General features: G+C 41.0%; 1 protein-coding gene across 3 annotated transcripts in view; it reads right to left on the bottom strand.

Moving 5' to 3' along the window:
- Positions 1 to 15425, bottom strand: part of FXR1 (FMR1 autosomal homolog 1) — a 39142-nt gene extending 23717 nt beyond the window's left edge. For 2 of the 3 annotated variants that reach the window (XM_075031452.1, XM_075031453.1), the window contains exons 1-3: positions 15263 to 15425; positions 5218 to 5270; positions 395 to 488 (exon numbers count right to left, since the gene is read on the bottom strand). In XM_075031452.1, the coding sequence (XP_074887553.1) occupies positions 395 to 488; positions 5218 to 5270; positions 15263 to 15313 (198 nt within the window). In that variant the 5' untranslated portion in view covers positions 15314 to 15425. Of the gene's footprint in view, positions 1 to 394; positions 489 to 4368; positions 4388 to 5217; positions 5271 to 15262 lie in introns of those variants that run through there. The other variant, XM_075031454.1, reaches the window with a different exon arrangement.
- Between the last annotated feature and the right edge of the window lie 895 nt (positions 15426 to 16320).

Raw genomic sequence — 16320 nt, 5'->3', positions numbered from 1 at the left:
TGTAAAAAAGTGTAATTTACACAATTTCCTACCAGATTGTACCAGATATTTCATCTGGGTTAAAACTCTTGTTATTGGAAGAGCTTTATTACATCTTCACATCAGAAGATTTCCAACAGTTACATTTCAGATCAAAAATGAAAATTACCTAGGTTTTTTTTTAATTCTGAAACACTCTCAGCAATTTTAAGTTTTAGATTCTGATAAAGTTCCATTGGTAATTTTGTGAAAAAAACCTGAAATGTCACAGTTTCACTGAAAGCCTAATAAATCCATTACAGGAGATATGCTCTACTTTTAAGTCTTCATTTTGTTTAACGTACTTACAATCATCATCACTGCCTTGAACAGACAATCAGTTATGTATCAGAACAGTTCATTAGGATAAACTCACCTCCACTTCATCTCCTTCACCAATTTCCTTCTTGATATCAGGGGGTGGTGGTAATCTGACTTCATTAAAGGGTACCTGGCGCTCTGGTTGCCAACTGAAAGTTGAATAGACATTATGCATTATTTCTAAAAATAAAACTTAAGAAAACAAGAAAATTCTAGAACTCTGAGTTTAGTTAAAACTTGCTCTTTCCATATAATCAAGTCTGTTTCTTCACTGCTAGAAAGCAAACCTTATAAGCAAAGGAACAAAATAATCCTGTCAAGACAAAAGTAACACCCGGGAAGATATTTAATGACAAAAAAAATGTTTAAATTAATTGAAAAATTTAGCTTGACTCGGTTCACTAAATGGCTCTCATAAAACCCCAGTGAAAAGATTATTAGATGATGTACTTACATTTCTACTGTTCAAGTAATAAAGTCTTTATACAGCTGTAAGTTTATCTTTGCAGTCCACCATGGGGTTCAGCCATTTCTTCACCTCATACTTAACACCTCAACAGCTTACCATCAATGTTTGACTCTTGATTGTTAACAAAACTTTACATTTCTACCTACAAACTTGTTAACACTTCCCAATAAGTGTCTAGCAGACAGATTCAGTTCAAAACATACCTTTATATCTGCTTATCAATACCAATTATTACTAGGAATTTAAAACTAAAATTTTACCTTCTTGTACAGAAAGGCTATTTATTTTACCGTAGCTAGCTCTACAAAGCATTCTACATGTAGAAGTGTGTATTTTAGGTGCATTTTACAAAGACTACTGGAGCAATTCACATCCTCTGTGTTCTCCTGAAATTCCCTTTCCTTCTACTCTGAGTGTCACAGAATATCATCAGCTATTCCTCATCCTTTTTAGTCAGCAACCCAACTGAAGACACTACACAGGTTGAAATAAAACCAGAGGAAAAAACACCCCCCAAAAAACTTACTAACTTAGAATATCTGAGGGACTTTCACAATATCTGTCAAAGCATTCCAATGTCCATCATTTATGCCCATCTCAATCAAAGTTCGCATCAGGTACAGATAAGATCCAGAACCAACTTGTAACACTAAGGATTACTGCAAGTAATTCATTTTTCTTACTTTTAATACATGCAGACAGAGCAGCCTAAGTTAGTGGAACAAGTCTCAGCATTAAGAGCAAAAGGCACTTCTGCAACTTTCTACAAGATGGATACATTTATGTGTTTTCTCCGAAAAGACAGCTTACGCTCAAGAACCTCACTTAATAAAGATGCGAGGTATCCATATAGTGTTGCTCTAGCCATTATTATACACTTTATTTTTCTTTTAACTATAGTGGAACTTTGAAAAACAAGAAAACCCCATGAACATTAAGGATAGCTTTTGTTGAAGTTGAAAGGTATTTTGTCCACAAAGTGTTATTTAAATCTCATTCTATTTCTGAGAAATGGTGAAGGGGGCTTGCAAAAATCACTTGCAATTCAATTGCCCTTGTTGCAACTATAATGGTCACCAAACTCAGGGTTTGGGTTTTTCACTCCCCTCCCTGCCTTTGTGAAGTTATTACTCTCACAGATACAAAGGCAAATCGTAAGACTTGAGGACAAAATGCATTCCCTAAATTATAGGATATATAAACTGAAGTTTAGTAACAGTGTGAGCATAATAATCGTAACTGAACAACAGGATAAAAAATGTTGCAATCTCAAATGAGCTGCTTAAAGTTCTCTTAAGAATTTAAACTGTGCCTTGTAGTTAAAGAATCTAGCGACTGGGAGATTACGGAAAATTGTAAACTGCCTATAATGAGATGCTACGATTGAAGATACCTTGTACCTTCAACAAAATACACTTAAGTTGCAGTAGGCTAATTTTGGTTCTATCTCTAATCATCTGTCTTGGGTTTGGCTGGAATAAAGTTAATTTTCTTCCTAGTAGCTGGTACAGTGTTATGTTTTGGATTTAGTATGAGAATAATGTTGATAACACACTGATGTTTTAGCTGTTGCTAAGCAGTGTCTATACTAAGTCAAGGACTTTTCAGCTTCTCATACTGCCCTGCTAGCAGAGGCTGGGAGTGCACAAGAAGCTGGGAGGGGGACACAGCCAGGACGGCTGACCCCAACAAGCCAAAGCGGTATTCCATATCACATGACATCATGCCCAGTATGTAAACTGGGGGCAGTTGGCCAGGGGCACTGCAGCTCAGGGATTGGCTGGGCATCAGTCAGCAGGTGGTGAGCAATTGTATTGTGCATCACATGTTTTGTATATTCCATCATTATTATTACTATTTTCCCTACTTTTTCTGTCCTATTAAACTGTCTTTATCTCAACCCACGAGTTTTACTTCCCCCCACCCCCGGTTTTCTCCCTCATCCCATGAGGGGTGGGGGGGGCAGCAGAGTGAACAAGCACTGCATGGTGCTTAATTGCCAGCTGGGGTTAAACCCCTATATCATCTAAAGAAACTCCATCCACTAGAAGCAGATGGGCAAGTAATGACTTACCCCTATCAGCTGCAAGATGTTTTGGTATTTTTTAACAAAACAGTAGAAAAGTGCACAGAAGGCTCAGTTCTCAGAACATGAGTCGTCAAAGTTTTGATGGCAAAAAGCCCAAAACTGGAGCACCTCAGTGGTGAAATCCAAAATAAGATGTTTTAAGAAGTTACTTCTGACTGACTACAAATTACCTACTAAGAGGATGTGACAGAACTGGTGCCTAATAGCCAGAAGGATTATCCCAAATATCTGGCACAAATTACAAAAAAAGAGAGGTGCTTGTTTCTTACAACAGAGTAGTTCTTCTTTCAGTATGGCTACTTCAAACTCAAATGGGCCTATATGAAATTGCACCTCAAAAGCCAATTTTCCATCTGACACAGTAATAAACTTTCCAGTTCCTGAAGCTTCTGCATTCATTCTCTGCCTCCTTACCTCCAAAAAAATGTCTCTTAGACGAACCAAGGCTATCTGCCCAGAGATTAATTACTGCTGTGGCCACAAAATCATCACTAGCAGTCTGTACTAGCACACCAACTTCGGGAACCTTACCACAGCTGTAGATAAAGACTGGTTAACAACAGCAGAAAATGCAAACTGACAATTTAGACTGCCTTTAGCGGAGTAGATGCGTTTACTTCATTAGTGCTGATCACTATCACAACAGAATGATGCATTCAGGACAGTACACTCTTGCCAACTTCGGGTCTACTAAAGCCCTTATGAATTTAACTCAATAAAAAGGGTAATAATTTAACAGATTTACATCACAAAATAATTTGCCTAGAACTGTATACACACTTCCTGAAAAGACCTATTTTTAGTCAACAAAACACTTGACATACGTTGTAGCCCACCCTTTTTGGAACATGGCGGCTGCTGCTGCCAGACTTCCTGTAAAACACATGGATACTAAACACTGGAAATGTGTTTGCCAACAATTAGACCTCTGCTACGAACTACAGGCACTTCCTTTAGCTTACTTGGTTTCTGACATGAGAGCATATGCTTCAAAGGCAAAGAGCCTCCTACCTTAAAGAAAAATAATATGGATGTTGAACATGAAACTGAAGATTTGTTACATCTCCTCAGACCATGGATAGGATGAAGGACCCAATTTGTTTTTTCTTTTGGTAGGTTTTGGGGGTGGGGGTATAAAAACCTAGGAGACAGTAACAACTTCCATAACCACCTCAGTAAGCATTAGTACAAACTATCGTTGCCACCTCATCTTCTCACTATTTTTCATAAAAGAAGGGCTAGAAAACACATGCTAGAAAGAAACAAAGACTGGACTTTGCAGGGTAAACCCTGGGATTACTTCTTCCCTCCCCTACCCCTACTGCCCCCAGATTTATTTTTATATATGTGCATATATGTATAGACATACATGTACATACATATATGTATACCCATACACACCCTAGGATTATATATTCAGGATTATAAAATACTGGTTATAAACACACACTTCCACACTTCCTAGTATTACCTTTATTACCCAGAAATCTTTCTTGAAGAAAGGCTCAAAGACTAATCTACAGGTTGGTGCTGGCAGAGTTTATTAAAAATTTTCACATCAAAAGCTGACACATTTTTAGGATCTCCACCTAGCAACTGGAAGGGAAACAGGAAAGAGAATTTAGCTCCCAGAATACCTTAAATTATCCCTGGAATCTCCCAGGTAATCCATGGTGTTATCAGTCTGAACGCTGAACAATAGGTGTTCATTTGTATTTTACCATCCCAATGATTACCTTTGACTTGCCACTGCAAGTCCCTACTAGCACTGCTGTGTTTATATATGAAATGAAGAGGGCCTCATGGATAATTCTTTCTCCAGATCTGCTTACAGATTTGCACTCTTTTCCACTAAAAAACATATTGGGTCTTTAGACTGGGCATGCACATATATTTATTTTCTTAACAGTTAAAATCAACCACTGTCACAATACTTCTATCTATTTCTCTCTGGTTGAGAACACTGATCAGGATTCCTCAGGTTAGACATATAGAGAATTGTTTATATTTTCCATCTTTTTCTGCTTTAATATAAGAGTAGCAGGCCTCTGCCACTGATTACTATTTTAATTAAATTTAGCTGTCACATCTATGGACATCACTAAAGATACCAAAAAACATAAAGGACTGTGCAACTGATGAACTGAATTCTGATATGGCAATTCAAGAAGGTAGTTCACCAGAGATTATGAACAGAATAGTGAGCCTGTGCTTCTAGAACTATACCTCTTAAAGTCAAAACAAACAAAAACCACCAAAAGCACAAAATCAAAATAACAACCTAATACTTAAATGATTATTTTTTTAATAAAATACTTACTTGTTTTCAAATACAACTGTGAGCGAGTCCTCATGAACATCTTTGATAAATCCCTAAAACAAAAACATTTTTGTTATAGGAATGCATGTGAAGTCAAAACAAGGCACCAATTTCAATACAGCCTGAAACTAAGCCAAAGAGCAGACCACCACTAATACTACAGTTCTAATTTAGGAAAGTTCTAAGACACCATCCCACTGTTCGCATGAGGTTGCTAATATTCTTAGTTGGCTATTCCAAGAAATACAGTGCACAGGGCTTGTTTCAAATGACTGCTCAAACCAGACCAGCACATTTACAACTGAAAACTCACTACTGGAGTTTATTATTTTATCTACAGCTGTGTACAACTGTTTTACAGGAACAAAATGAGAGAGAACCAGGACCAGGGCAATTAGTACAACTCACAATACAATGTCAAATAGCTGTGCATAGCACTATTTGCTTTATAGGTGTTTTTCTCAACATAAAACTGAATCACAAACAATCGTCCTTCAGAACTGTATAACAACAATAAATTTCAGATAAAATTTGGCAATACTGGCTGCCATAGAGCTAGTTAAGGTATCATCTTTCGAATAACAAACTGGGGACTGTATGAGGCCAAATATCTGTAGGACCTCACAAGAAAACAAAGAGAATACAATATTTCACATTTTTTTGTGTTACATCATGATGATCTCAGGAACAATTGAGGGGAAATCCCACTTCCCTTTCTTTCTTTTGAATAACAAAAGGCTTCTTTAGGGGGGCACTGATTATGTCAAAGCCTAAAGACAAGGAACAACCTGATACACGCAGTTGTACTCAAGTACCCATGCAGAAATTAAGTTCCTACAACTCTTGGTTAAGGCAGGCAGGCATGTTGGAAAAAAAGCAGATAAAGGGACAAGGAAGACCTTTCAAACTACTCCTGCTTCTGCTATAGCCTGGTATTTGCCCAAGCAGAGGAGGTCAAGGAGGAACCTGCAGTTTTAAAGGAGTAAGAGAGCTGCATAGCTATGTTAAGAGAAGTTCCAGGAAATCTGCTGAATGGATTATATCCACTTAAGAAACTGCCAACTGATGAGGACAAAGAACATATCAACTGTGCAAGGAGCAACTAGCCCACAGAGGTATTATGTGTCAGCTCAGGGAAAGATAAATTTTGACACAGGAGATCCCTCAATGTAACAACGGACAGTAAAGGAGCCCGTACCGACAGCTGGTTGCAAAGGGCCTATATAAACAAATCTCCTTTTACCTGAACTCGTACTCAGGCAATGATGTGAAGGCATTTGCTCAAAACCTGCTTTTCTGCTCCCTGAAAACCATCTGCCAGCAACAAAGACGACTGGTTCTAGCAGAAAGCATACTGGTAACCCTGAACAAAGCAGGTCACCAGAAATCACCTCACTGAACCACCTGGTGCGTTCCTAATAAAATAAACCCTTTCAAAGGCCATCCTGCCACTGCAAGGGAAGGCAGGCAAATCTCCTTCTTTGAAAGGTAAGCAATGGCAACAGCTGGCAATAAAATACACCTGTAACCAGGGACTTTCAGTTTCAAGGCAGCTTCTGGACAGGAATACTGAAGTTATGTCTGTTTAGAGGTGGAAAGAGTGTACAAAATTTTACTGCCTGAAGTATGTGTTAGCTAACAGAGGTAAAGCAGAACTTTTACTAAATTTATGCTACCAATGTCCCCTTTAAACACGCCCCAACATGGAGATCAATTAACATGGCACAAATTGCAGGAAATACGAATTGTTCCACTACAATTCATTTGAACTCTGTCCAGGGACAAAACACCCAAGTCACAGCACTGCACACAAAGTTCATGCAGTCCAACATTCTGCCGAATGACAACTTATCAACAGAAAGCAGTATTTACAGAACGAGATTTAACTCCCTACTATGGACAGCCATTTATCTGCATTCCCAGAGTCTGTGGTTCAATATTACTCTTTGCCTCATTATGCTGCTTTATTTCATAGCTGAACCTTACCTCTTATTTATGTTATTACATGCTCTCACACAGTACTCAACATGGGCAGGGGGAATATGTATTTAATTCTACGGTCAGTCTATAGTAGCTAAAACTGAATTCAGATCTGCAGAATAAATTTATCTTTATTTTGTTAAAGAAAAGAACCAGAATCAAGAGAGATTCAAAATCAGTTACCACAGAACACCTGAAAAACATTCAGAACATAATGCTTTACAGGGTTTAGAAAATCCTGAATCCACTGACTAGCTGCATGTTTCATTAATAAGACAAAAGAAGTGGAAAAAAAGAATCCCAACTGCATTGACTTTCCAGGATTTCAGACAATTAGTCCATTACTAGGTAAAGTCTGGCTTTCTGTGTAACAGTACAAACAGGTTTAATATTCACAACTGATTTTTAAGCCAATGTCCTGCTGAAGAATGGGAAAGCTCATGTGAAATAATAATGCAGAGATATGACTAGCAGCGGACTAACAGCTGACACTGCACAAATGTCAGTTGTCTAAACAGAAACATTGAACACTTTTTCATAAAATTGAAAGTACAATTTCCGACAAAGAGTCTGTACATTTTACAACACCATGTGGGTTTCAGGAACGTCTTCACACAAGGAAGTCTTTCAGTTCAAAGCGTGCACACTGCTCTTCCCATATGAGAATATAATGCAGACTCACAGCTAGCAGACATGTATGCAGTAACTTGAAATTATCTAAATAGCATTTTCAATTGGCATTCTCAAACTCTTTCACTCCACAGTATCTATTTATGAGAAACACTCAAAATCAAATATAACATTCATTAGGTATGCACTTCAGGTCACAAATGGACATATGTAAAGCACTAAATAAAATTACATAACTATTTAAATAATTACATTATTGTGAGGCCTGAAAAAAGTCTGATCAGAGTCTAATTGTACAAACACAAGACTAATAGTGAAGGAGTAACACAGAAGTAAAAAATCCCAAGTATAATTCTTCCTACTGTTATCAATTTCTCTACAGCTGTGGGGAAGAAATCATATTTACAGTAACTGAAGCACAGCAGTCTGTGAGATACTATAGACTGTATGGTTCATTTGAAATACAACTAGAAATAATCAGAATTCAATATAGGTTTTAAATACAGTTTTATAAGAAATTATTCCATTATTACCAAGAAACATGCCAAAAGTATCATCAAAACATTTGTCGAAAGTAAAAACTCCTGCATATTACTTTGCTACCTACAACCCTGATGTTTACTATAAGCATTATCTGTTGTCACTTACAACTCCAAGATAAAATCAGACAAATAGATTTCATGCATGTCAGGATGAGATTTAGTGTAATTTTTAAAGAAGTATTCCAAGAGCCTGGAGATTTTCTTCTTTAAAAAGGTTTTACAAAAAATCTGTGACATTATGATGTTTTGCAATACAAAGCAGATTTTTTCACATTAAGTTATGTTAAATCCTATAAATTCACAAGGATTTCTTCAGAAAGGGCATGATGAAAATAAAAGAGAAAAGTAAATATTCTGTTTTTCAACTAGGAGTTTTGAAGGAGTTCTTTATCAGTGAGGTAACCTATATAAATAGATTTGTACTCTAAGCTTGCACTAGTCATACCTGATACTGTATCAAAAACATTTTCTACTAAATTAAGTAATGATGCATCACCTTAACTTTTGCTCAAATGAACAAGCTACTCCATTACTGAAATTTAATTTAGCAGTGCTGCCTAAGATAGATAGTGCCAATATCTGTTTGAAATGTTCTATGTTCCTCACACATCATTCCATGTATCCTCATTCCAAACAGAGGCGATGAGGCAGAGCTAACAAAAGACCACCAAACACATGATCAATAAATATATTGGCATCAAAGAACACATAGGGATGAATTGTATTATCAGCAAGTAAGCTTACACATAACACTTGTGTCTTTTACACCACATACAAAACTGTAGAGGGCAGGAAGGGAGGAAAAATTTATGTGACTTCATCTTGCCAGACCTATGATTTGGACTGTCCAGATATTAGTGTCAGTCATACAGTTTACGCTGTGAGCTGGATCTCTGGAAGTCCATGTATACCCTGCTTGCTGCAGCCCAGCTCATGAGGCAGACAGGAGACTATACTGTACTACAGGCTATTAATGTCCTGCTGGCTCCCCAGGCACTTTGGTTCAGACCTGTCTCTGCCACTTACTTGGCAGAAACCAGGCTCCCAACACTAGCACTGTAAAATGAGGGCTAACATCGCTAGGACTCTTGCCTAGGTTTGGGATCAGAGATCCAGCAAATCTAACACAGGGCCATACTGTCTCAAGTATGAACAAAAGGACAGGAAACTAGGAGCGGATTATTTGCCACCAAAATCACTACATTTGAGACTTCTTCATCTCGTAACACACATACAAGCTCTTTCCCTTTTACCTGGGTTTTGCTCATGGATTTAGGATTAGGATCTGCTGATAACATAAACGGATCAAGACTTACTGAAGTGCCCTTACAGTGAACTGTATGTCTCTGTATATATACACACACTTTTTTTTTTTTTTTTTTTTAAATCCAGTTCCAGGCAAAGTCACAAAAATCTGTGTAACACAGATGCAATCCAAGTTCCCTCTTCATCCTGCTCTCTTAAGTTTATCTGACCCCCAGGTAGGATGGTCCAATCTGAAAATGAGGTGCTGTTAGTTTAGCTGCAAACATTCTTTCCAGGGATAGCCACTGTGTTGGCTTTTGAGTCACACATACCTGCACACTAAAAACTATACTAAGATCATGTTACCCACTGCTGAGCAAATTTCAAACAGTAAACGCTTTGGCATCTGGTACCATGGACTGTTTCTGAATCAGTGACATAAAGGTCAAGAAGCCTATATCCAATTACCAATCCTTTCACTCCTTTCAGAAGCAAGAACCATTAGTATTTTTAACTAACATTCATACACAACTGTTTCAAGTACATGAAATAATTATTACTAAGGGATGTATCCCATGCGGACCCTCCAGGAAAAATAAATAGGTAAATCAAAACACACACAGGAAACTTGTAAATAATCAAATCACTGGACAAAAAAGACTGAACTTCATAAAATATTATTTTCATTAGAAGTGATTAGCTGCACCTGCTTATACAAGGAATTGATAAAAGAAAGCAGATCTAGCTTGCCACAAAACACAAACATTACAAGCAGGCATCAGGTAAGTAAGAGATCCTGAACTATTATATCAATTTTAGCAACCACAGTTTAATCTATGACATTACTGCTTATTTCCATTCATAATCATAATTATCATATGTAAATTCAAGGGTCCATATGACAGTTATGCAAGAACTTCAGCACTGAATCCCCTGGTTTAGGCTTATTCATGAAAGTCTCAATGACTCACATTACTGATACTGCTTTCTTCATATGCGTATTCCCAAAGGGCAAAACTTCTCAAAGACACCCTCCACTGATTATGTACATGAGCAATCAATAATCACTGCTTGTGGCATCTCCCTTTATTAGCCTAAAAGGGTCAAGAAAATGGCTCATCAACAGCAATCATGACTACAGATACTTCTTGCACCAGTCTACACAACTATCAAGAGATCAGTAACAACTTTAAAATGTCTGAAATTTCCCACCCATTAAGGCTAGATATAATAAATAAATGCTGACCATTAAAAGAAAATAAAGATCTCAACTGTCTTACAAGTCATTCCAGTTACCATGTTTCCTGGTGTAGTAATTGGATACAAACAGCTGTGTAAGCTACACTCTTAACGACACTTTCCTATTTTAATAACAATCAAGCTAAAAACCATTCAGAAGAACTCAAGAGTTGTTTTCAAAGCCACTAATTAAAAATTGTAAGAAAAATTAAAAAGCCATTATATTTTTTTATTAATGCATAAACTTTTTTCTCACACAGAATTGCTCATCATGCTTTGACACTGTACACGTGGAGAAATGCTGTGTACTTCTCTTTCATCATTTTTTCCCTTAGTAATAGTTTGGCTAGTCTCTACCTCGAGGCCTATGCCAACTCCTGCTACCAGCGCTTTGGTTAGTCCTATTACCAGCACAACCACACCTCTTGAAAGAGGAACAGACCAAGAAGAAAGCACTTTAGAACCTGTAAATTAAAGGTTAAGTTTCATTCTAATTCACATTTTTATCTATTTTATGCCCTTGCATAAGCTAAGCAGCTACTACTCTAGGACAGAAAGAACACAATAGCATGCCACACACCAGAGTCAGTTTTTCAGCACACGTAAGTCCCTACAACGAAGAATACAATGGATCTTTCAGAGTTATTCAGATGCCACTGAAAGATTCAGGTAGAGGAAGTTATCTGGTGTTCAATTTATGTACCTTGGTCTTATTTTAATTTAAGGCCCAACCTATTTCACATGAGCTGACATGGGCACTCATGAATAACGTGCAGAACCAGGGCTTGAATTTGCCTAGAAGTGAGCATACGCAGGCTGACGAAGGTACTGGATGAAACAGAAGCTTTTGTCTTGTTCTTGCCAAGAGCTGCACAGACACCCTTCACAGCTGGCAAGACCAGAGGCAATGGGCACAAACTGAAACACAGGAGTTTCTGTACAAGTGTCAGGAAACACTTTTTTTTTCTTTTTTTTTTTTTCCAAACTGTGAGGGTGACTAAGCATGGGCACACGTTGCCCAGGGAGGCTGTGGAGTCTCCATCCTTGGAGATACTCAAAAGCCATCTGGACATGGTCCTGGGCAAGTGGCCTTGCTTGAGCAGGAGTGTGGACCACATGACCTCCCACACAGTCTCTGCCAGCCTCAACCATCTGTGATTCTGTGAATTACTTAATGATCTTAATGACACAGAGAATCATCATCCTGAAAACACTGCAGGCCAAGATGAGGCTGGCAGTATTCAACTTTCACTCTCTCTACACACTTAGAAGCCAAAGAAATCCAGATTTTTTGGCCATTTGACATTAAAGTCTACTCTGACGTTCCAGAGATAAAAACTAACCTGCAATCTAGCACTCACCTAGAAAGCATCCACTGTTCTGCTCTCTGGAAGTCCTCACCACGCCTCTAATATATGCAAACCCTTAACTAGTAGGATTCATCAACCCTGTCCATTCTCTTGCCTGTTCCATAACATAAACCTCACCTTTTTTTCTGAAGACCATGACCACTTTGAGCCCCATCAGTGCCATCTGCTCTCTAAACAAAATGGGTGCTCAATATTACGATATATGCAAAGTCTTCTGAGCTGCAGGGAGGGAGTGGCTAAACACTGGCTCTGTTATATACTGGTTGAGAACCTGGGATAAAATACAAGGTAAATGCTGTCCTGTTCTCCCGATTATATTACTTATTTAAAGCAAAAGAAACAAAAAGGCATAAATTAGTTTGCAGATTTATAAGTAAAAGGTTAAATTTAGATCATAATATTTTTTGTACAGGACTATAACCACAATTACTGTCCATTGATTTATGCATCATGAAAAAGATTGATTTTTCATGTATTTTAATAAAGAACATTATTTTCCTTACTAATTTATAGCAACCATAGTGTATACATACAAATACATGTGCAAAGAATTCCCTGTTAAAATTGAGTTTTACTAAAATGAAGAACAACTATCAGAGGAACAAAAGAACCTATAATGAATACCATTTACCATGGTCATATCTCTAATAACTACTGAAAACCCCACTATAATGCTCTAACAGATTTAATCACTACATTTGTTCTACTACAGCTAAGTTGCAGATCATATTAACAAATCATTAAAAAAATCCTGTCATGTAATTGTTTACCTAATTATTTTGGTTTTTATCTCTGTTGGCATAGCAGAGTCCTTCTCATCTCCTTTACTGGGAGGTTTGCTGTCCTAATGAATCAGAATTCAGACTGTTCTGAGGGCAAACCTCAAATTTCATCCCATCTCCCAAATTCTGCTTTTCTCCTCAGAAAATTTTTGCCACCTCCTATACAGTGACATGGGGCTTAGATGATGAGCCTATCATCATTTTAAAAATGCTATCAGTATCCAAAATAGGATACTTTCTAAATGAGACTGACACACCCCCCTCCTTTGCTTCAGAAACTTCAAACAGAAAATTACTAGTAGTGTTACTTAGCTCCAAAATGCATGCATAACCTCTGTCTACCTCAACAGTAGGACTCACAAAATGGAGTCACTGACAAAAATTTCACTGCATTTAGCTCACAAGAATAACCTTTTGAAATTGTGTTTCAGTTTGGTTTATCCAGTTTTGGGGTTTTTTTTGGGGGGGGGGGGGGTGTTCTGTGGGTTTTTTTTCCCCTCCATATTAACAGTAGATTATTCTGAGTTGGGGCTTTGGTCGCTATGGGTCCAATCACTCTAACCTGAATTCATCCACTATGAAGATGCCATCACTGGCCTTAAGCCCCATTGCATTGATCTGAAAGCCATTAACACCATTTTTAAGTAAAACTTCTGCTTTTGTTAGTCACTGTTCACAGGGCTAGAACACATGATGGTGCTAATCCAACCCTGACAATTCTCACTGACTTAGGAGGAGGCGTCATCGTTGCAGATTTTAAATCGGGCTTATTGTAATAAATTCTGTGCACACAGATCCCTTCAGTCCAATAATTCCGTCCATCTCCTAACACTCCCATTAGTCTCACATTCCCCTTAAGCAGAAGAAACAACTAATCCATGGTTTACAAAGTTGTCCAAGATCACAAGGTAGAAAATGGAAAGCTAAGAAGAGTGTCTCCAAATTCTGGGCTTCCTAACGGGCAGGGGAAAAGAGGGAAAAAAATAAAAAAGAAACCAGCCATCAATTCTATTTAGGAGTATCCTGTTCTAAATGCAAATTATTCTGATGTGGGTTTCTGTGTGGTATTTCAAGTCCAACTAAAAATGTACCCAATTTACAAAATTTATTATGTACTGATTGTGGTAAAAATTTAAGAGGCTTACCTACCAAGGGAATATAGCTTACTCCATTACATTCTTTCCTCATAAGAGTATCTCCTATTTGTCTCTTTTAATAGGCAGCCAGTTGAAAAAACTAACTCCTGAAGTCAGCTGGTTACAATCCTTTAAACACCAACTGCCTTTACATACTGTACAATTACCACTTGACTTCCAAGCCAAATCCACAGCTGCACACAGGAAACTCAGGAAGAAAAAAAAAAAAAAAAGACACCCCTCTCTTCCCCCCCCCCAGTGTAATATTGCATGTGTAATACCACACTGTGTATGCGGTTAGACACAATAGCTAAAGAGAGTCCTGAGATTAAATACTCCAGAACATAGCTACACTGCGTGCTCACAATACTGGCTGGAATCAGCCCTCCTGGAAAGGAAGACAGAAGGCTCTTGCCATAAAAAGAGCTGGGATTCTTTAATATCTGAAGCCAGGCTTAGGGGAAAATGACTGACGGGCAACAGCTGGGAGTATTTTGCATTGATCCTGTAACATCCTGACATTCCAGGGAGGGTGATGGTGAAGGAAGCTTTCTGATGACATAAATAAACCCGAAATCTTTACAGAATTATTTAAAATATTTTAAAATTATTATTTCAGCTCCGTTCACCCCATCCCACCCGCAGCCCCTACTTCTTCCAAAAATACCCCGCCCGCCCGCCCACCCTTTCCAAAACGAACGCTAAGCAAACCCCCGCGCTGTGCATCTGCTCCCCCCCGGCCCTCCCGGCGCTCCCCCTCTCCGACACACTAACCTCCCTTGAGAGGAGCCCGTATCAGCCCGCCTCGTCACCACCTTCCCCAGCCACCGCCGCCCCGCTCCATCCGCGCCGGCCCCCGGCCCCCCTCCCCTCACGCCGGCCCCCGACACCCCCCTTCCCCGCCGCAGCCCCCTCCGCCACCGCCCCCACCACACCCAGACACCTTCCCCCAACGCCCTTCCCCCTCACCTTCCCCTCCTCCGCGGCCCGGCGCGGAGGCTCCCCCCACGGCCGACACCGGCCGCCCGCCTCCGGCCGGGCGCAGAGAACCGCCGGCCGGCCGCCCCCCGCGCTGCCCCCGCCGCGCCGGCCCCGCCGCCACACCCTCCCGGCGCCGGTACCTTGTAGAAGGCCCCGTTAGAGCCGCGCACTTCCACCGTCAGCTCCTCCATGTTGAGAGCGCAAAGGACGCCGGGACGTGCTTCTAGAAACTGTCACCACGGGGGGGAGCGCTGGCGGGCTCCCCCTCCCCCTCCGCCCGCCTCCCCGCGGGGTGGGGGCCGCTCCGGCGCGGCGCCGCCCCGCCCCTCCCCCCCCCCCCCCCGCGGCGGGTCTGCCCACGCCGCTGGGCGAAGGAGGGGGGGGGTGCTCGCTCACGGTCTGCGGAGCGGGGCGTTCCCTGCGGGAAGGGCTGCCGGCCGCTGCCTTCCCCCCCCGCCGCGGCTCGCGGGAGTGGGAGCGGCCGGCTGCCGCGGGAGGCCCGGTGCTGCCCGCCGCGGCGGGTGAGGGGGATCTGCGGCGCCCGCCCTGAGGCGCAGGTGGCCCGGCAGCCTCGGCCTGGCCCCGCGGGAGCGGCCGCCGTGTGGTAATGGAGGAAGTTAGCGGCTCTGGCGCCGCAGGCCGCAGTCAGCGCTGCGGGGAAAATGCGGTGGTTTGTTTGTTAGGCTTTTGTTCTGTTTTGTTTTAAAGTGAATTCCAAAGGCCGGGCCTTAGGGGACGCCTTCCGTTCCCGAGCCGCCTCAGGCGGCCTGGCTTGTCGCCCGGCGCAGTCAAGATGGTGCCCGTCACCCGCCCGTCCGCCCCGCTTTCACGCTCTGTGCGCTCGGCTCCCTTTGTCCCTGCCGGTGCCGCGGCCTGCCTTCGGGGGCGGGGAGCCCCCCCGCCGTCTGCTGCCGGTCCCGCACCGAGCCGCCCCCTCCGCCCGGGCCCGGCCCCCCGGGGAGGCTGCCCGCTACGCTGACGTAAAAGTGGGGAATCGCCCCGTTGCAGACACTGTGCCTTCTTCCTCCATGTACTGCTGCAGAGAAGAAAAAAATAAAATGACTTTGCTATTTGATGACCCTCACAACACAATCGGACCCGAGTTTTGCTGTGAGCTCAATGCTCGCATAAGCTTAGTCATGCAGAGCTTGATGAAAGGCCTGTATCTCTGCCAAATGCATGCATTTTTTGCAATAGC

Source organism: Buteo buteo, chromosome 7 (assembly GCF_964188355.1).
Source record: "Buteo buteo chromosome 7, bButBut1.hap1.1, whole genome shotgun sequence".
NCBI lineage: Eukaryota > Metazoa > Chordata > Aves > Accipitriformes > Accipitridae > Buteo > Buteo buteo.
The sequence above is the reverse complement of the archived record's forward strand: the minus strand, read 5'-3'. Positions and strand labels throughout refer to the sequence as shown.